This window comes from Desmodus rotundus, chromosome 6 (assembly GCF_022682495.2).
Source record: "Desmodus rotundus isolate HL8 chromosome 6, HLdesRot8A.1, whole genome shotgun sequence".
Lineage (NCBI taxonomy): Eukaryota > Metazoa > Chordata > Mammalia > Chiroptera > Phyllostomidae > Desmodus > Desmodus rotundus.
Genome location: NC_071392.1, coordinates 70699710 through 70715948, shown reverse-complemented (window position 1 = coordinate 70715948; position 16239 = coordinate 70699710). Strand labels below are relative to the sequence as shown.

The 16239-nt window shown below is 36.8% G+C and overlaps 1 protein-coding gene across 3 annotated transcripts in view; it reads left to right on the top strand.

Annotated features, from left to right (window-relative positions):
• IQUB (IQ motif and ubiquitin domain containing) overlaps nucleotides 1-16239 on the top strand; it is an 82706-nt gene that overhangs the window by 31095 nt on the left and 35372 nt on the right. For all 3 annotated transcript variants that reach the window (XM_045191200.2, XM_024555065.3, XM_045191201.2), the window contains one exon: nucleotides 12225-12435. In XM_045191200.2, coding sequence (XP_045047135.2) covers nucleotides 12225-12435 — 211 coding nt within the window. The remainder of the gene's footprint in view (nucleotides 1-12224; nucleotides 12436-16239) is intronic.

Below are 16239 nucleotides of genomic sequence, written 5' to 3'. Positions count from 1 at the left end.
TTTAATTTATTTATATTTAAAGTAATTATTGATAGGTATATAGTTATTGCCATTTTATTCTTTTCTGATTATTTTTATAGTTCTCTTTCTTTTTTTATTGTTGTTCAGTTACAGTTATCCTACCTTTTCCCCCTTTGGCTCTCCCCTCCCCTATCGTCCCCCGCTCCCACAGTCAATCCCCCACTGTTGTCCGTGCCCAAGAGTCCTCTATTCATGTTCCTTGGCTTGCCCCTTCCCTTACTTTCCCCCATTATCTTCCTTCCACCCCTTTGGTCACTGTCAGTTTGTTCTTTATTTCCAAGTCTCTGGTTCTGTTTTGCTCATTTGTTTGTTTTGTTGATTAGGTTCTGCTTATAGATGAGATCATATGTTAGTTATCTTTCACTGCCTGGCTTATTTCACTTAGCATATTGCTTTCCAGTTCCATCCATGCTGTCGTGAAGGGTAGGAGTTCTTTCTTTCTACTGGATAGTATTCCATTAGAATACTGATAGTACCAGTTTTTTGCTTATTCTATTGTTCTTTTCTCTTATATGTTGATGACTTTCTATACTGTTGTGCTTGGATTCCTTTCTCTTATTTTTTGTATATCCATTAATAGACCTTTGGTTTGTGGTTACCAGATGCTTCCTACAGACCAAGTTATGTTTATAGCAGCCTATTTTAAGTTGATGGTCGCTTAAGTTCAAACACATTTAAAATCTACAATTTTCACTCACGCCTTCCACGTTTACTTTTCATCATTATATTTTGTTACTTTTGTATATGTGTGTATCCCTTTATTTATTGTAATTACATATGTGTGTGCTTGCATTTGTCAGTGAGAATTTCTTTCTTTCTTATGTTTTCTTACTCATACTTCTGATTTTTTGTTTTCTTTTTAAGGAAGACCCTTTAAATTTCTTATCATACTGGTTTAGTGGTGATGAACTCCTTTGTTTTCCTCTCTTTCTTTTTGGTCTGGGAAACTCTCCTTTGATTCTAAATGATAGCCTTGGGGGATACAGTAATTTTGGTAGGTAATTTTTGCTTTTCATCACTTTGAATATTTCATGCCAATCTCTTCTGGCTTGAGAAGTTTCTTTTGAGAAATTGCTGACAGTCTCCTTGGAGATGCCTTATACATAACTAACTGCTTTTTTCTTGCTACTTTTAAGATTCTCTCTTTTTCTTTTTTTTTTAAATATATTTATTGATTATGCTATTACAGTTGTCCCATTTCCCCCCACACACTCCATTCTGCCCACCCCCACCCTCCCACATTCCCCCCCTATAGTTCATGTCCATGGGTCATACTTATAAGTTCTTTGGCTTCTACATTTCCTGGACTATTCTTACCCTCCCCCTGTCTATTTTCCACCTATCATCTATGCTACTTATTCTCTGTACCTTCCCCCCCTCCCCCTCCCACTCCCCTATTGACAACCCTCCATGTGATCTCCATCTCTATGGTTCTGTTCCTGTTCTAGTTGTTTGCCTAGTTTGCTCTTGTTTTTGTTTTAGGTGTGGTTGTTAATAACTGTGAGTTTGCTGTCATTTTTACTGTTCATATTTTTTATCTTCTTTTTCTTAGGTAAGTCCCTTTAACATTTCTTATAATAAGGGCTTGGTGATGATGAACTTCTTTAACTTGTCCTTATCTGAGAAGCACTTTATCTTCCCTTTCATTCTAAATGATAGCTTTGCTGGATACAGTAATCTTGGATGTAGGTCCTTGCGTTTAATCTTGGGTAATGTAATTATGATGTGCCTTGGTGTGTTCCTCCTTGGGTCCAGCTTCTTTGGGACTCTCTGAGCTTCCTGGACTTCATGGAAGTCTATTTCCTTTGCCAGATGAGGGAAGTTCTTCATTATTTGTTCAAGTAAGTTTTCAATTTTTTGTTCTTCTTCTTCTCCTTCTGGCACCCCTATAATTCTGATGTTGGAACGTTTCAAGATGTCCTGGAGGTTTCTAAGCCTTTCCTCATTTTTCTGAATTCTTCTTGCTTCATTCTTTTCTGGTTGAATGTTTCTTTCTTCCTTCTGGTCCATACCGTTGATCTGAATCCCAGTTTCCTTGGCATCATTGTTGGTTCCCTGTACATTTTCCTTTGTTTCTCTTAGCATAGGCTTCATTTTTTCATCTGGTTTTCGAACAGATTCAACCAATTCTGTGAGTGTCTTGATAACCAGTGTTTTGAACTGTGCATCTGATAGGTTGGCTCTCTGTTTGCTGCTTAGTTGAATTATTTCTGGAGTTTTGAAGTGTTCTGTCATTTGGGCCTTTTTTTTTTTTTTTTTTTTTTTGGTCTTGGCGCCATCTGTTACTTTAACGGGCGGAGCCTTAGGTGTTCCCCAGGGTGGAGTGACGCTGGTCCCTGCGCTGTGATGCTGTACATGGGGGAGGGGCTGAGAGGGAGCAATGGTGCCCGCTTCACTCTCCTCCGGATTTCAATCTTTCACTCCGATACCCACAATCAAACTGGGCCCCTCTGGTGCTGGTTCCTGAGTGGGTGGGCTTGTGCACACTCTAGGCCCCTGTGGGTCTCTCCAACGACCTCTCCCGTGAGGCTGGGAGTCTCTCCTGCTGCTGCCCCAACCCCCAGGGGCGTTTTCAATCAGAGGTCTGAGGCTTTATTTCCCCCGCGCTGGAGCCCTGGGTTGCTCAGTCTGCTTCGCTCCCCGCCGTAAGTCCGGTTTATCTGTGCACGAAGGTGTGGCCACGGGGTGCTACCTGCCGCTCTGCCTGCCCTATTCTCCGCCACTCTGAGTCCGGCCCTCTCGGTTTATCTGTGCGAGAATGTGGGGCTGCAGGGTCTGCTAGTGGTCAGACTGCCTGCCCCATTGGTCCCACACTCCGCCAGTCTCGGTCCTGCCATGGCCACATGAGTCCTCTCCGCCCAGGTGCCCGTCTCCGGCCCTCCTACCGGTCTGGATGAATGTTTATTTTTTACTTCCTTGGTGTCGGACTTCCTTGCCGTTCGATTTTCTGTCAGTTCTGGTTGTGCGAGGAGGTGCAGTGTGTCTACCTATGCCGCCATCTTGGTTCTCTCTCCAAGATTCTCTTTTTCTTTAACTTTTGTATTTTAATTATGATGTGCATTGGTGTGGGGCTTTGGTTTCATCTTGCTTTGGACTCTCTGTACTTCCTGGACTTGTATATTTATTTCCTTGGACAGGTTAAGGAAGTTTTCTGCCATTATTTCTTCAAATAGGTTCTCAGTCCCTTGCTTTCTGTCTTTTCCTTGTGGTACTCTTATAATTAGAATGTTAGTACTCTTGATGTTGTCCTAGAGGTTTCTTATATCATCCTCATTTTTTTGTGCGAGTTTATAGATTTAATTCCAGGCATCATAGTGTAGTGGACAAATTTATTCAGAGAATACCCAGTACCTCTTCACATGTTTATCATTCTTAAAACGTTATTTATATGTGATCCTTTACAAAGTGTGTCAAGTACAGCGCTGTTTGATAAAGACATTAATGTACTGAAGTGGCACTGTACGTAGTTAATTCTTTAAAACACCTTTTATAGATGTGCTTTACAAATTCTATTAAATATGGCACAGTTTAATGGCCAAATTATTTTCACTGAAACAGTATTGCACAGATGCAACAGAATTCAAGATGCTTCGAAACCTATTTTATACATGTGACTTTTATATAGTGAAACCCATGAATAATGTGGGCTGAATGTATTTTTTGATATAACATATATTTGTGTACATATTCAAATAGCATTGTTAGAAATGTCTTGTATACATGTGCATTTAAATGTGTATTACAGGTAGCACAGTGTGGGGAACACATTCATTTACTTAAATAACACTATAAGTATTCACATATAACTCCCATTTATATAAGCATTTTTAAAGTGTTTATCAGAGCTCCTTTGAAATATAGCTTTGATACAAGTTATTCTGGCAAATGTGAGGTGATATCTCATTGTAGATTTATATCTCTTTCATGATTAATGATGTTGAACACTTTTTCATATGTCTATTGGCCATCTGAGTGTCCTTTTTGAGAAGTGTCTATTCAGGCCTTTTGCCCATTTTTTAATTGAATTACTTGTCTTCCTGGTGTTAAGTTACATATGTAAATTTTTATATATTTTGGAAATTAACTCCTTATCAGATGTATCATTGATGAATATGTTGTCCCATATAGTGGGTGCTCTTTTCATTTTGTTGATGGTTTCATTTGCTGTGCAGAAGCTTTATAGTTTGATGTAGTCCCATTAGTTTATTTTTTTTTCTTTATTTTCTTTGCCCTAGGAAACGTATCAGCAAAAATTTGCTATGAGAGATGTCTGAGATGTTACTGCCAATGTTTTCTTCTAGGATTTTTATGGCTTCACAACTTACATTTAAGTCTTTTATCCATTTTGAGTTTATTTTTATGTATGGTGTATGTTGGTGGTCTAGTTTCATTTATTCCCAGTATCTGTCCAATTTTTCCAAACATCGTTTATCGAAGAGACTGTCTTTACTCCATGGTATGCTCTTTCCTCCTTTGTCAAATATTGCCTGTATAGGCATGGTTTGGTTTCTGGGCTGTCTGTTTCATTCTGTTGATCTATATGCCTGTTGTTATGCCAGTACCTGGCTGTTTTGATTACAATGTCCTTGTATAATTTGATATTAGGTGTTTTGACACCTCCAACTTTTTTCTTTTTTCCTCAAGATTGCTGAGACTATTCAGGGTCTTTCTGGGCTCCATATAAATTTTTGGAATATCTGTGAAATATGTCATTGGTGTTTTAATAGGAATTGCATTGAATCTCTAGATTGCTTTGGGTAGAATGGACATTTTAATGATGCGATTTTTCTTATCCATGAACACAGTATATGCTTATACTTATTTGTATCTTCTTTGGTTTCTCCCTCAATGTCCTATAATTTTTAAGTAACAAGTCTTTTACCTCCCTGGTTAATTTTTTCCTAGGCACCTTAGTTTTTTGTTGTTGTTAAAATAGTAAATGGGATCGTTTTCTTAGTTTGTCTATCTGACAGTTCATTATTGGTATATAGAAATGTCACCAGTTTCTGCTTTCACAGCTGGCTGTTATGTGGGCACCTCTTACCAGCTCTGGTGTTCTGGACTGGGTAGGCCTGCTTGGATTTAAGCCCCGTACTTCTCAGAGGCAACCTCTGCAGCTGAGATATCCATCAGGAACCTCAGCTGCCACCAGTGGAAGCAGGGCCAGCCCCTTTTGCCTCTCCTCCCTTCCTACCAGTATTGATGTGGCTCTGTAAATCCTTGGTTATAAGATCCTCTTCAGCTGTCTTTAGTTGGTTATTAAGGGTGATTCAAACTATTCTCATTTATTCTTTTCATTGGGTATTTTCTGCAATCTTGTCTTCCAGACCATTCATTTGATCCTCTACTTCATCTAATCTACTGTTAGTTCCCTTTATTGTATTCTTCATTTCTAACTGGTTCTTTATGTTTTCTATCTCCATTTTTATTTCCTATCTCTTTCTTAAAGTTCTCACTCAATTAATTCCTCCCTTAAGTTCATTAAACATCTTTATAGCAAGAGTTTTGAACTCTGCATCTGGTAGATCGCTTGTCTCCTTTTCATTTCATTCTTCTTCTGTAGTTCTTTTCTGTTCTTTCATTTGAGACACATTTATCTCCTCATTTCACTGACTTCCTGTGTTTTTCTCAATGTATTAGTTAGATCTGCTATGTTTCCTGATCTTGGTAGAGTGGTCTTAAGTAGTACATGCCCTGTAGGCCCAGTGGTACAGTCTTCCTGATTACCTGATCTGGGTGCTCCAGGGGTGTCCCTTGTATGGGCCATGTGTGTCTTCCTGTTGTAGGTGAGCCTTGATTGTTGTGGGGACATCAGTATATGGGATTGAACCTCCAGTTGATTGGCTGTGAGGAATGGCCATGACTATAGCAGATGAGCTGCTATGAGGGGCTGACCCTAAGGGGTGAAAGTCACTTAAAAGCAGCTTCAGTTTCTAGGTTTATTCATGCTGTCACAAATGATAAGCTTTCACCCTCTTTTATGGTTGAGTAATATTCCAATGTATATATGTACCATCATTTTTTTATTCACTCATCTGTTGATGGACACTTGAGTTGCTTCCATATCTTGGCTATTATAAATAATGCTACAGTGAATGTAGGAGTGCTTATATCCTTTTGAATTAATGTTTTGGGTTTCTTTAGATGTATACTCAGAAGTAGAATCACTGGGTTACAAGTCAGTTCCATTTTTAATTTTTTGAGGAATCTGCACACTGTTTTTCATATTGGCTGTACCAATCCACATTCCCACCAAAGGAAAGGGTTTCTGTTTCTTCACATACTCACCAACACATGTTGTTTGTTGATTTATTGATGATGGTCATTTTGGTAGGTGTGAGGCAATATCTCATTGTGGTTTTTAATTTGCATTTCTATGATTGTTAGTGACATTGAGCATCTTTTCATATGTCTGTTGGCCATGTGTATGTCCTCTTTGAAGACGTGTCTATTCAAGTATTCTGCCCTGTTTTTTTAATTGGATTGTTTGGGTTTTTTGGTGTTGATTTATATGAATTCTTTTAAATTTTAGATATTAACCCCTTATCAGATGTATCATTGGGAAATATTTTCAATATCTTCTTCCATTCAGTAGATTGTCTTTTTATTTGGTTGATAGTTTCCTTTGCTGTGAAAGCCTTTTTAGTTTGATGTTTTCCTTGCACAAGGAGATATATTAGAAAAAACATTGCCAAGAGAAATGTCAGAGATTTTACTCTCTATGTTTTCTTCTAGGAGGTTTATGGCTTAGAGTCTTACATGTAAGTGTTTAATCCATTTTGAGTTTGTTCTTGTATATGGTGTAAGAAAGTGGTCTAGAGTCATTTTTTGCATATATATGTACAGCTTTTGCAACCCACTTACTAGTACACTGTTCTTACCTCTTTTCTCATAAATAATTCATCATTTAAACATGGGTTTGTTTCTAAGCTCTCTATTCTTTTCCATTGGTCTATGTATCTGTTTTTATGCCAGCACCATGCTGTTTTGATTCCTCTAGCTTTGTAGTATAGTTTGACATCAGGTAGCATGATACCTCCAACTTTGTTCTTCTTCCTCAAGATTCCTGTGCCTATACTGGATCTTCTATGGTTCCATATAAACTTTTGGATTATTTATTCTATTCTGTGAAAAATAGCATTTGTATTTTGATAGGGATTTCATTAAATTTATAGATGGTTTTTGGTAATATAGATATTTTAACAATGCTAATTCTTCCTTTCCATGAGCACAGTGTATGCTTCTATTTATTTGTATCTTTTAAAATTTTTCCTTCAATGTCTGTTTGCTGTTGTTAACTTGTAGCTGACTTCATTAGTAATTGTTATTCCAACCTAATAGATTTTTATTTTCTCAGTCTGAACTAATTTTTACTGTCTTATTTGTAAAAGGGATGGCCCTGTAATGTCATAAGGGACCTAAACATTTTTTACATTTCCACTCCATTAATCTTATTGTCAGATTGTTACCATTTGATGGTAAAATGGATAATTAACCTTTAGTATAATGTCTGCTTCCTATGCAGAAAGAAAGGAGAAGTCTAGGAAGATAGCATGTCCCATGTACGCCACCTTCAAGAACTTTCCCTGAAAGTCCCACCACGTGACTTTCACTTGTGTATCCTTGACCTGAGCTATGTCACGTGACACTCCTTGCTTCAAGTGTGTTATAAATACTTTTTAAAAGTTTCATGTTGTTGCTCCTCAGTGAGACTGAGGTTTTATTAGTAAGGAAGTAGGAGACAATAGATATGAGGTAGGAAAAGGAAATTTTTACAATATTTTCCAAGTTTCAATGAAATGATATTAAAGGAATAAAAAAAGTATAAACATATAGGAACAAAGAATACATGAGAAGAGAGAAGAGTAAATGTCAGTTGATTTTTTTTTAAAGTTATAACGCAGATGGAGAAATGTTAACTTACTCCCTTGAGCAGAGGAAGTGAAAATCTAAATGTCTGCCGAGGGGGATGGAATCAAGAACTAAATGAATTTACCCCATAAAATCTTGGAATGTGAATTGGAGGCTTTGTGGGAGATGGAAGTGAGATGTGAGCAATAAACAGAGGGGTTGGTTAAAAGCCAGTATAAGGAGTCAGTTTCCCTTTAGTAAGTTCCTTTTAACTTCATTGATTCCTTTCTACTTGTATAATGTCTGTGTTATTCTTGAGTTTTTTAGTTCAATGCTTAATATTTACTTTAAATTTTTCTTGTTTTAGGCAAGATTGTATGACTGTTGATATTTTTGTACTTATTACTGCCATCTCATTTTGTTTTTTTACTTACTATATTCTTTTACTAACCTTCCTTATTTTTGTTGGCTTGACTAAACTTTACATTTTTTTGTTCTTTTATAGTTCAATAATAGATACTTTATTTCTAACTTCTCAGTGGTTACTCATAAATATTTTTATTTTTTATTATATATTTTTTATTGATTTTTAAAATTAATCGATATTAGAGAAAGGGGAAGAGAGAGAGAGAAAGAAACATGGATTGTTGTTCCACCTATTTACGCAAACCTGCAACCTTCGCACATCAGGATGATGCTCTGACCAACTGAACTACTCAGCCAGGGCTTCATAGAAATTTTTAATGCACCTAATTTTTTCATACCAAATGCATATTTAATTAGGCTCTATATCTTGTCCATGCACAAGTCAAGAACCTTAGCAGGCTTTTTTTTTCCTTTATTTCTTTCTCCCCCTTCCTCATTCTTCCTATCCAGTGAGGATTTGATCTAGAATTACAATTTTACATAAATACATATATATAATGTATTACATATTTATAATTTACTATATCAGTATAACTTCAGATTGTTTTTATATATTTACATTGATATATTTGAACTTTTCAAATAAAATGTATTTAACTTAATAACTTTTTTGAAGTTTTTGTTCATTATTTATTAACCTTTAATGTATTCTTCTTGCTAGAACACATTCTGTAGTAATTATTTCAAATTCTGCATGGGAGGTATACCATCTAAGTCCCGTTGACTGACTCTCATTCTTGGGTTTTAATTTGAATGAGTGCACTCACACTTATTTTTAAAGTTAATTTCCTTTATAATTTTGAAGTGTATTTGATTAAAAGTCTGATGTCAATCAGATTTCATCTCTTTATTTACTCTTTCTGGAAGCCTTTAGAATTTTCACTTTATCTTTAGTAATCATATTGTGATGTGCTTGAGACTTGATGATGACCCTTTCTGTCTGAGAGCTCCTGTCTTTCTTTAGTTTGGGGAAATAATATTCTTTTTAAATTACTTTATGAAATTATGGTTGAAAGAGATATTATAATAGTTTCAGGTGTACAACATAGTGATTCCACTTTATATACCTTAACAGTGTGACCACCACAGTATGTCTAGTAGCCATCTGTCACTCTACAGAGTTATGACATTGTTGAGTATACTCCCAGTGCTGTACATTACGGTCCCATGGCTTATTTATGTTTTAACTGAAACTGGATGCCTCTATTCCCTTTCACCCAACTGTTTACTTCCCTCCCTCTGAAAACCATCTGTGTGTTCTCTGTATCAACAAATCTATTTCTGTTTTGTTTGTGTATTTAGCTTTTTTAAAGATTCTACATATAAGTGAAGTGATACAGTATTTGTTTTTCCCTGTTTGACTTGTTTCACTCAGCATGATACCCTCTAGGTCCATCCATCTTCTTTTATATTTTGAGTAATTTTAAAAGTCAACTTTCTTCATTCTGCCTGGAACTTGTTTCATTTATCTTACATGTCTCTTAATATTCCTTCAGTCCTTATAATTCTTTTGACCATTTATCCTGCATCTGAAAATATTTTCTTGCTAAGTTTCATGCTTACTAATTCCCTTTTAGGTGCTGTGTATTCTGCAGATTAGCTTACAATAAACTACTAGTTCTCAGCCGATGTCCATTCTTCCTATTGTAGTAAAGCTTTGCTGGGCTCATGGCTGCACCACTGAAAACCACATTTCATTACCTCTCTTGTGTCTTGGTGAGCCCAGAAACTAAACGTGAGGGGAGATGATATGTAGCACTCTCAAAGTGACTGGCTTGCAATTCTTTGTTCTTTCCCCCCATTTCTGCTGACTTGAAGATGATGAGCAGTGTACCGGCCATCCAGGACACACAAGTGGGAAGCCATTTGTTGAATATGTCAGAGTTTCCTTCTAGCCCTAACCTGCTTGCCAATCCCTGGATTTTGATGTGAGAGGGGAGAGCAATGGGGAAAAAGGTGGGACAACTGTAACTGAACAACAATAATAAAAAAGAATTAAAAAAAAGAAAAACTCCCACATTGCTTAAACCATTGTGTCTTGGTGTCTTTAATAAGTTTAACAAATTTAATAGCACTCAAGCTAACATTCTATTGATTTGTAAAATTTCAAAAATAAAAATTTTGTCACAGTCTTTCTTGATTTTTTTATGTTGATTTGATATCCTTTTCTTCCTCTCTAAAATGTTTATCTAGTCTGGTCTTGTTTTTGGTTGTGTTTTCTCTTACCTCTAGCAGAGTGGTTGTAAAACTTTAGCATTGATCAGAAATACCTGGGGGACTTGTAAACATATTTCATCCTTGCACCCCAGAATTTCTGATTCAGTAGCTGGGGGGAGGGGACAGCTGAGAATTTGCATTTCTACCAATTTTCAGTTGATGTTGATACGGTTGTTCTATCCATCATGCTTTGAGACCCATTGTTCTACAAGACCCATTGTAATTCAGTTTCATACAAATATAAATTCTTCTCTGTTGAATGAGCTATCTTTTATTTTGTTGGCTTTTCTCAAATGTTTGGTTTTTCTTGGGTGTGTCCTCAGAGTATTTGAGATTTTTGATGCCCAGTGTGTTGCAACATATTTGTTTACCACATTCTTGCCCAGTGGTATTAGAAGATGGGCAGGCTCGATTCTGGGAAAGAGCTAATTTTCTGGAGAGGGCTGCTTCTATTCATCCTGAGTGTCACCAGCCTTCTGGGACACTAACTCTGCTTGTCCAGAGGCAAGTACCTTTGTTACTCTTTAACAAAATTGTTTTAGAGGAGCTGTCCCTTTTGCTTTTTCAAGCAGTCACCTTGTTAGTTGCCCTAAGGACCACTCTGCGCCCAGATCCACCAGTGTCGGGCTTGAAGCAGTCTCAGAGTCACTTCTGTATTTTCTGATTCGCCTGTCCAGCGTAGGGTTACACTCCGTCTTCAATTTATTCCACCTGTCTCCTTTCTTGAGGACATTCTTCAAAGTTTCTTTTCCTTTGGAGGATTCCTTTGTATGATCCAATCTTGCTACTTATTTTTGCTTATATAATTATCTTTAATTATCAGGGGTTAGGATGAGGGAAAGGAATGTATCAATATATTCTCTGTCTTCCATCTTGATCCAGCCTCTCAACATTTTATTTTTATTTATGAATTTAGTAAATAAAAATAAACTCTGTTAGCTGTATTGCAGGTTTTTTGAGGATCTAGTACTGCAGTAGACCCTCAGGCATATTTATATTTCTCTCAATTTAATAAATACTTGTTTGCTCAAGTCTCCCTTTTATCTAACCTGCCTTTGGTGATTTCAGCCATATTAACCTACTTGTATATGTTTAGGAAATATAATTTTGTCTTAAATATGAGCTTATGCTAATGACAATAAGATAAATTAGAATTACTACTCAATAAAAAATTATTAATATAATTTAAATAATAGTATTTAAATTGAATTTATTGCATTACATTGGTTAATACAATTATAAAGGTTTTAGGTATACAGTTCTACAATAATTGTATTTATTGAGCACTTGCTATGTACCAGGCTTAAGCTAAGCACTTTACATGTATACGTTAATATCACTGTTTTGCAGATGAGGGCACCAAAGTACAGAGACAGCAAGTAACAAAACCAAACAGCTAGTCAGTAGCAGAGGGAAGATTTAAACTACGTTTTACTTAGAGCCTGTGCTCTTAATCATTATGCCTCTTATGAAGGCATAGTCTGCCTCCTATGAAGGTGCATTTGCTAGATTTCAAAGTCAAATAGCTGATGTGCATTATCCATGTTATAATGCACTTGTATGTGAGAATATCTGCCATGGAGCCAAAACTAGACTCAGAGTTTTTTAGTAGTGATTGAATTGGACTAAAAATAATCAATGTTGCCTTTCCTTATGGACTGATAAAGTTGATGATAGATACCTTTTATTTCTTCTTAATTTAACTACAGGTGATAGTGTTACAGACTTACTATAGACAATGGCATGCAAAAACCGTGGTAAAGTATTTAAGAAGACAAAAAATGTTAAGGCTAAAATGGGAAGAACAGGAAGAACAAAGAAAAATAGCAGAAAAAGAAGAATGGATGACATTGGACTATTACCGGAGGCATAATCCTCAAACGAACGAAGATTTTGAACTTCTGTATAATGCACTAGAACGTAAGTTTGAAATAGGCTTGGCATAAAATGTTAATTTTGTAATTTTTCATTAGTAGGAAAAACAAGTCTATTAAAGACAAAAGGAAGACCTTACTGTTTTAGGAAAATGTCTTGGGAATCTGAATGAGACAATTTGAAATGATGAATGGGGTCTTATATTCGGGACAGGATAAAGGCTGAAATGAATTTGGAAATGCTTTTATATTAACTGGGTAAATTATGCAGATTTTGTATATTATCTCATTTGATCCTTATCCCTGTGAGATAAAGAAAGTATTGTTTAATACGGCTCTTTGATGGTTTGGGAATTTGTGAACCCAGAGTTGAACTGTCTCCAGTTCCTCGGTCCAGCATCCTGTCTCTGATTCTGCTCTTTAGGTGAGGGGCTGGGCAATGCCTTTGATACCCTTCCATTAATCATAATATATAAGTGTACATTTTCGACCCATTTGAATTTTATGCCTCTTTTCTTTCATACAATGTATGCTAGTCATTGACACAATTAGAAGCTTCAGCTCCTTGAACAAGCCAGGTACTCTCTGCTCAGGGCAGTAGAGACACTTCTTCCTGAAGCCTGTCCCCTTGCCTGCCTTCTGATCTCAGCTTAAATGTCGTCTGCTCAGAGGCTTTTGTGACTGACAGTGCACGTTGTCTATCCTATTGCACTCCAGACTTTTCACTCATAACACCATAATTTATAGTGATACACCTTTTGTTTAAAATTAGCTTTCACCCTTGGGTTGTAAGCTTTGAGAGAAACTGATTTTTTTTAATGAGCTCTGTTTTTCTGTGCTTTGCTCATATCGCAACAAATATTGGTTGAATGAATGAATGAATGAATGAAGGGGAAGCTAGGAATGTACTAATACAGCTATTTCTAGCTTCTGCTTTCTCAGAAGTAACCTGCTAAAATGGAAGTAACTGGAACAGAAGAATTTTCTATTGCTTTGGATGCTAGAAAGTGGAGAAGGTGGCCTCATGTGATCACAGAAAAATTTTAAAATTAAAAATAGCTTTAATTTTTTTGTTGTTGCTGAACGGGTTTTTTTTTTTAACCCAAAGAAATAATAGTCTTTCACTTCTATGATGATTTATAACACTACTTTAAGCAAAGTTTTATTTTACTATAACTTTGTTTACGTACTATTGGTGGATATTATGTGTTCTGTTACCCAGGTCACTTTTTCCTCTCTAGCTGAGTACAATTTTAGATGTCGGATATTGGACATATTTAAATAGCTATATGAAAGTGCACTATTTACTGAAGATGATACCATTCAACACTAGGTCCAACCAGCAGAATTAATGAATGTACCTCACATGCAAAGTTGAGTGGCTTTAGGAATGCAGCAGTGTGTAACAGTTAAGCTTGCTCCCTCGACTTGTACATCTGCATCCTTTTTCTCCTAATTGTTGACCTGTGCGAATATTTTGTTTTACTTTAAATTTACTTCTATTTCCATTTGCTCTGTCAGATGAAAACAAAGGTGATTTCTAAGTTTCGTAGTTTCACAGAGAGCAGTGTTGGCAAAGTGTCTGTGAAAGATCGTACTGATAATTATAAAACTATACAGCAGAGTTTTATAGAATAGAGTTCTATTACAGCAGAACTCTATTCAAATAATAATCCAAATTCACATGTGAATAAACTAAAGGATACCATTGTTATCCTGTTTGATTAAGGGGTAATTATGCAAAATAATAGGAAATACGCTAAATGAGGTCCTACCTTTACTACTTATTAGTAGCATTAACTTATACAATTTACTTACTTTTAAAAATATATATTTTACTGATTATGCTATGATAGTTGTTCCATTTTTTCTCCCCTGTACTCCCCTCTACCCTGCACCCACCTCCTACCAGCATTCCCCTGCTTAGTTCATGTCCCTGGGTTGTACATATAAGTTCTTTGGCTTCCCCATTTCCTATACTATTCTTCACCTCCCCCTGTCTATTTTGTACCTACCATTTATGCTTCTTATTCCCTGTACCTTTTGCCCTGTTCCCCCCATCCCCTCCCTGCTGATAACCCTCCATGTGATCTCCATTTCTGTGATTCTGTTCCTGTTGTAGTTGTTTGCCTAGTTTGTTTTTGTTTTTGTTTTTTGTAGGTTCAGTTGTTGACAGCTGTGTTTGTTGTCATTTCACTGTTCATATTTTTAATCTTTTTTCTTAGATAAGTCCCTTTAACATTTCATATAATAAAGGCTTGGTAATGATGAACCCCTTGAACTTGACCTTATCTGGGAAGCTCTTTCTTTATCTGCCCTTCCATTCTAAATGATACCTTTGCTGGATAGACTAATCTTAGATGTAGGTCCTTCCCTTTCATGACTTCGAATACTTCTTTCCAGCCCCTTCTTGCCTGCAAGGTTTCTTTTGAGAAATCAGCTGATGGTCTATGGGAATTCCTTTGTAGGTAACTGTCTCCTTTTCTCTTATGGCTTTTAAGATTCTCTCCTTATCTTTTATCTTGAGTAATGTAATTATGATGTGCTTTGGTGTGTGCTTCCTTGGGTCCAACTTCTTTGGGACTCTCTTAGCTTTCTGGAAGACTGTTTCCTTTGCCAGATTGGGGAAGTTCTCCATTATTTTTTCAAGAAAGTTTTAAGTTTCTTGCGCCTCCTCTTCTCCTTCTGGCACCCTTATGATATGGATGTTGGGATGTTTAAAGTTGTCCCAGAGGTTCTTAAGTCTCCTCATTTTTTTGAATTCTTATTTCTTTATTCTTTTCTGGTTGAATGTTTATTTCTTCCTTCTGCTCCAAATTGTTGATTTGAGTCCTGGTTTCCTTCCCTTCACTGTTGGTTCCTTGTGTATTTTCCTTCATTTAACTTTTCATGGCCTTCAATTCTTCCTCTATTTTGGAACCATTATCAACCACTTCTGTGAGCATTCTGATTACCAGTGTTTTGAACTGCATCTGATAGATTGGCTATCTCTTCATTGCTTAGTTCTGTTTTTGGAGTTTTGATCTGTTCTTTCGTTCAGGCCAATTTTTTTTTTTTGTCTAGGCCCACCTGTTAAGTAGTAAGGGGAAGAGCCTTAGATGTTCGCCAGGGTGGCACAACCCACGTAGCTTGTGGTCGCACTGTAATGTGGGGGAGGAGTCAGAGAGGGAACAATGGCACTTGCTCAGCTCTCAGCTGGCTTTCAGTTACTTCCCCTGCTACGCACATGCAAATTGGGCCCTTTTGGTGCTGATTCCCTGGTGATGGGTTTGTGTACATTCTAGGACCCTGTGGGTCTCTCCAATGAACTCTCTTGTGAGGCTGGGAGTTTCTCCTGCTGCCACAATTCCCACAGGTTTATACATCCAGAGATTGTGGAGGTTTATTTCCCTACACTGGAACCCTGGTCTGTCTCGCTCCCCAGTTGTTCCTCCCTGTTTATCTGCACGCATGTGGGACCTCCTGGTCCTCAAGCTGCCAACTTGCTGCATGTTCATTCTGCCCCAGCTGCCCATCTCTGCCCCTCCTACTGGTCTAAATGAATGTTTCATCTTTAACTCCTTGGTTGTCAGACTTCCATACAGTTCGGTTTTCTGGCAGTTCTGGTTATTTTTGGTTTTTAACTTTTTGGTCGTCCTTCTTTTGTTTGTGTGAGTAGATAAAGTGTATCTACCTATGCCTCCATCTTGGCTGAAAGTCAAAGTTATTTATTTTTTCTAAGCCTCAGTTTCTTCATCTATAAAAGAAATTAATAATTTCTGACATATTGACTTCAGAAGGCTATATAAAGGGAAAAATATAAAATGTTACATTCATGAAAGTACTTTAAAAAGTACAAAGATCTATGCAT